General features: G+C 34.1%; 1 protein-coding gene across 3 annotated transcripts in view; it reads right to left on the bottom strand.

Moving 5' to 3' along the window:
* Nucleotides 1-329: 329 nt before the first annotated feature.
* Nucleotides 330-5915, bottom strand: part of LOC124948395 (homeotic protein proboscipedia) — a 31259-nt gene continuing 25673 nt past the window's right edge. For all 3 annotated transcript variants that reach the window (XM_047491944.1, XM_047491943.1, XM_047491945.1), the window contains 2 exons: nucleotides 5097-5239; nucleotides 330-4955 (listed from right to left, as the gene is read on the bottom strand). In XM_047491944.1, the coding sequence (XP_047347900.1) occupies nucleotides 3051-4955; nucleotides 5097-5239 (2048 nt within the window). In that variant the 3' untranslated portion in view covers nucleotides 330-3050. The remainder of the gene's footprint in view (nucleotides 4956-5096; nucleotides 5240-5915) is intronic.

A 5915-nucleotide genomic window follows, 5' to 3' on the forward strand; every position in this document is an offset into this window, starting at 1 on the left:
AAATTAATAAGAAAAAATTAAAAATCAATATAAGAAACAATTTAGATAATAGATAATACTGATAGGATATTGCGTCTTTTCAGAGATTAATAAATTAGATAATTTAGATAATGTGTGAATACCGAAGACAAAGACAAAAAAAGAAGAAGAAGAAGAAAAAGTTAAAAAGTTCGTTTAATATAAAAAAAAGAAAGTATAAAAAGGATTTTGTTTTTTTCTCTCTTTAATGGCCCAAAGAATTTCCGAACAAAAATATTCTTTCCTTTCTTCTTTCTCTTTCCTTCATAAAAAAAAAAAAAAAAAAAAAAAAAAAAAAAAAAAACGACACGATCGCGCGTATGTAAATCTTATAATTAGCTCAATTTAGCGAAAAAAGGGCGAAAAGAGAAAAATGGTTTAATATAAAAAAGTATAGAAAAAACTTATTCTTTTGTATAGGTCACGGAGAATTTCCGAAAAAACAATTTTCTTTCCTTTTCTTTCATAACAAAATGACAAATGATTGCGCGTATGCAAATCTTATGTCAAATGCATCATGTTTGTTTTTACGTTAATGTTTTCCATGTGCTTGAACGTATATGTGTATATATATATATATATATATATACATACATACATACATATATATATATATATATGTATATATATATATATATACATATATATATGTATAAAGCTGAATCGAGAATGAGATCGTGTATAAAATAAAATAATATTTAATTAATTCAATAGGTTCGATGGTTCACGCTATAATTAGGTAGTGTTAAACAATTACAGTCCATTTTCAATTAATTCTATTCGCCGTCGCAATTGTAATATTTTTTTCATTTATTCATTCACTTATCCGTCGGCGTATACACATTAGCTTAAGCGTGATCGTGTAGAGAATCACGATACTTTATACACGTATCTCATCGTCATCTTTCTCATCTTCTATGATATTATATACACGTTTGCATAATTAATTATTGCTTATCAATTTACAGCGTTTATATGTGTGTGTGTGTGTGTGTGTGTGTGTGTGTGTGTGTATGCGCATGTGTGCGTATGCGTGTGTGTGTGTATATATATATATATATATATATGTATGTATGTGTGCCTATCTCTGTGTTCTCTCTTATTTCGTTGCAAATATTCATATTACAAACGAAACATAAAATCTATCAAGATGTCTTTCAAATATAACTCAATTCCATTTTGTTTCGTCAGATAATTCAACATAATACATATTTAGATATTTAAATAAATTCGTTGGGTAAAGAAGCCGATAATTAGGTACAGATTTCTATCTCGTTATGTGAGTGATAGATTTACAGTGATTCACAGTGATTGACTTAACACTATTTTAAGACACATAGTCTCTATTGTCATAGTTTATATATATATATATGTATATATATATATATATATATATATATAGCGATTAAAAAATGTCTTATTTCATTTTGTCATAGTTAAACAATAATATTTTTAGAAACATTTTTCAAACAATTCGATTAATAGCGGTAACGTCAATCACTTTGAATATGGTGTATACATAGTTCGTGAATCAAATTAAATTAACTTAAGCATAATCAGGAGATGTAAAAGCCAATTTCTTTATATATATATATATATATATATATATATATATATATGACCACTTATTTAAATATTAAGTAGTATTTAGACTTTATCCCGGAAAAAAGAGATATTAGAAATTTGATTATTTTTTTTTTCTTTTTCAACAAAATCTCACTTTGAGAAAAGCGTTTACGTATTATTTAATATCTTTCGTTTGGTTTTTTTTTTTTTTTTTCCTTCATATTCATTTACTACAATATATGATTTATTTTACCTTTACATTGTATTTCTTATGTGTTACAGCCTTAAACTTTTAAAACTCCCAATTATGATACAATTTACATAAAAGTATTTATAAAAACATTGCACTATTTTGTCTCGTTTCAAATTATTCACGAGATTGGCCACAAACATCGAAATTGATTCAGGCCATTTTATTTATTATCGTAATAATATTTCGTTTTATTTACATGCTTTGAGTCGATGTTTTCGAATTTAGTATAGATAGGTATATGTAGTTAACATTTTTCTAGAATCAGTACCGTTTCGTAAGTTCTTAAAAAAAGAAAAGAAAGGTAACGAACGGATCACATTTTATTGAAAGATTCGTTGTCACATCAACGTTCTCATCTACTCTCGCCGGCCATTGAACTATTCGCTAATGTTAAAGAACAATAAAGAACAAGTTGGCCAGGATAAATTTCAAAACGTTTAAAATTACAACATATAGTATCTATTATTAAAATGTATTTACAAGCTGCATTTTTCGGTACTCTTCTTAATAATAAATAACAGAATTAACGTAACATATTAATCCCTGTATTTTGAACAAATTCTTAGCTTGGACGCAATGATTAGATTTATTCGCTAAATAGTGCATGGCGATATAAACAGGTATAGTGAATAGATTTAACCTAAACGTGCACTAACGAACAATCATAAACGCGAATCATATTTAAAATTGCATCATTCCATATCTTTTTTTTTCTTTTTATTGTATATATATATATATATATTTTTTTTTTCTTCCTTTTTTTTTTTTTATACGATGATATACAATATGTATATCCACGTTCGAAATTATTCTCCTTATTGATCGCTTATTTTTTAATTAGACAGAAAATTTCCAAGTTTGAGTTTCGGATTATTTAAAATACATATATATATATATATATATATATATATATATATATATATTTATAATAACGGAGGATCTACGGATTTTAAAATCATTCATCGAGTTATCTCATCGATCTCGATAGTTTGGAAATAGTCGATTAACTTTAGGAAATCACAAAGAACTTTTAACTTCGTATATATCACCGATACTATATCACCAGTTCTAATTATAAACACAGCGCATATCCTTTTCTTCGTATCGGTAGATGATACGTTCACAAATCACAAGTTATAAGTTAATATAAAACATTGAGCAGTCCTTGTTCATCGGCCCAGTCAAGTTGACACGGATTTTCCGTCTCGTGGACTCAGCTGAGCTGATAGTATTCGGGAGCAAAGTCATTGGCGAGATTGCTGAGAAAATTAAAGTCCGAAGAGCTATTACTGTTGTCGGCCGACGGTGGCGGTGCAGTCGTGTGAACGGGTTCACCGTAAAAATTGCCGTAATTGTTATAATCCGCACTTCCGTCGGCTTGTCCCGTGCTACCGGGTGGCGTGATGACAGCAGCGGTTGCTGCGGCAATTGCAGTCGCTGTGGTGGTCATTCCGGGTGCTGGGAAAGGATCTGGTGAAGACACATAACTATTTGGTATACTGGAAGCCTCGCCACCCTGATGAACGTGGATCTGATTGGTTTGCTCGTAGTAAGCGTTAGGGTGACATTTGTTACTTGTTCGATAATCACCGGAAGTGGGATGCATTGACGGTGGATGAGCGACATAACTTTCAGCTTGGTGTTGCTGCGGTTGTTGTTGTTGTTGTTGTTGTTGTTGTTGTTGTTGTTGTTGTTGCTGTTGTTGATGTGGCATTTCATTGTAATAATGTTGTCCGCTTTGGGTAGACACATTGGAATGACTGTGGGGTGTAAGATTCTCACTATTGGGATGATAACCGGTACTAGTATAACCGTAATTTCCATATCCTTCCGTCGGTTGTTCGGCTTGTGGATTGGGATAGCCTTGGGCGGTATTATAAGCACCTCCGCTTTGCATGCTTCTATGATAGGAAGCATGATACGTTGCTCCGCTTTGAGGATACCCATTGTAGTCGGCAGTATTACCGTATTGGTTTTGTTGTTGATGAAATTGCATGTTCGAATATACGTTTCTACCGCTGGCCATTCTCACGTGACTCATTCTCGAAACAACCGTTTGATTTTGCCTGTACGGATGTACATCGCTAGTATAAGGAATTCTTGTGTGTTGATAGCTCTCTCTGGTGCAATAATTGTTCTGCGATTGTGTTTGCTGAACGACTACAGGAACAGTTTGTCTAATCGTTGAAATACCGTTTCTATAGTCCGCTCCTAGATTCGGTTGATAAACATTTTGTTGTTGAAAATGGTTTTGATTTGCCGCCATGCTTCTGACAGCATGAGGCGACATAGTTCCTGATTGCATTATGGTCGTTGTCGATGATGGAGAGCTCCGTGGTCTTTGCATATAGGATGTATGGGTTTGTTGTATACTAAGTGGACTTCCTTGTTGAAGTTGAACGGAAGCTGGTGTTCCAGGTGTGGATGAAGGTGTCAGGCTCCTTGCTGAATTTTGTCCTGGTAAGACCGGTGTACTGACAGTAGAATCAGGCATAGCAAGAAGAACACCGTTGCTATTTACAGAACAAATATCTTTTGAATTCGCGGACGGAGACTTCTTACTAATGGAAATTTGTTTAGTGGTGTTTGGACTCTTATGTCCACTTTCAACCTTGACCCTAATATCATTAGAGAGTTTCTTCGCCGGTACGCTCGGCGATGTCACTTCACTACCATCTTGTGACCTGGAGTCATCGTCGACTATCATCTTCTCTAGGGAACTCGAAACACTGTTTGTGCTCCCAACACTACTGGCACCGTTGCTGTTTGTATTAAATACTGAGTTACTATTGTTGTTATTGGTTGCAGTTGGCGTATTATTGTTATTATTGTTATTATTATTATTATTGTTGGTGTTGTTATTATTGCTGTTGCTACTTCGTCGACCAGATGTAGCAAGTTCGCTGACGTCACCAGAGAGAGTACTACCGACGTCTCCGACACCAGAAATATCACAGTTGTGACAGCTCTTCTTTTCCTCAGCATCGATACTTAACATTTTATCACTTTTAGATTTTTCCATACCGTCGGACGTTGAGCCATCTTTGTCGTCGCCGTCCTCTTTACTCAGAGTTTGCCGTTTATGCTTCATACGGCGATTCTGAAACCAGACTTTTACCTAGAAACAAAAACGTTGTCATGTTTTAATTCGATCGAAGTCAACTCTTTAGGTAAAAGACTGGAAGCACATTTTCAGGAACCTTTCAGAGTATTTCGTATTTTAACGATTCTTTGATCACTTGACAAATGTCGTTCTTACCTGACGTTCCGTCAGATCGAGCGATGCTGCTATCTCGATTCGTCGTGGTCGACAAAGATATTTATTGAAATGGAACTCCTTTTCCAATTCTAACAATTGCGTGTTCGTATAAGCTGTCCTCAATCTTCTTGGCAAACCATTCTCTAAATAGAAAAGAAATATAATGGTTATTTTTTTTCGTCCTTATTTTTTCTTCTTATAATTCGTATTTGTAATCGACGTTTGGCAAAACTTTGGGAACAATTTTTTTATCTGCAAAAAAATTTTCTAAAAAAAAAAAGAAAAAAAAGAAAGAAAGAAAGAAAGAAATTCTATTCAAGAAAATTTACAATTTTGACAATATCCCCGGAAACGATTAGTAACCTTCCTTACATCCTTCATATCATCCAAGACGGACGATGCTTCATATCGTTTTTATTGAAGATTTTAAAAGATAAATAGTTATCTAATTAATGATCTAAGGGACGTAAGGGAGGTGAAGCTACGTCATCGCAACAGTGAAGGAACGAAGGCTTTTCGTGTCTATGTACCTGTGGTAGCAATAGCCGAGGGTCTCTCGACTCCTTAGAAACTTTTGGGCAAGTTCCCAACCGTTGGTATTCCGTGTCGATGCGAAATACCTCCTAATTGTTATCAGGCAAGAAACTTGTCTCGCGATAACAAGGGGAAGCTAGGGTGTCTCACCAATAGGAGGGAGGAGAGAGGAGGAATTGGGAGAAGGGTGTGGGGGATAAGAGAAGCAAAGTAGCAAGGAGCAAAAGGGGGCCAGTGTATTCAAGAGACTTGGTAGACCATAGAAAGTAGCCAGCAAGTATCCCA

Source organism: Vespa velutina, chromosome 4 (genome assembly GCF_912470025.1).
Source record: "Vespa velutina chromosome 4, iVesVel2.1, whole genome shotgun sequence".
NCBI lineage: Eukaryota > Metazoa > Arthropoda > Insecta > Hymenoptera > Vespidae > Vespa > Vespa velutina.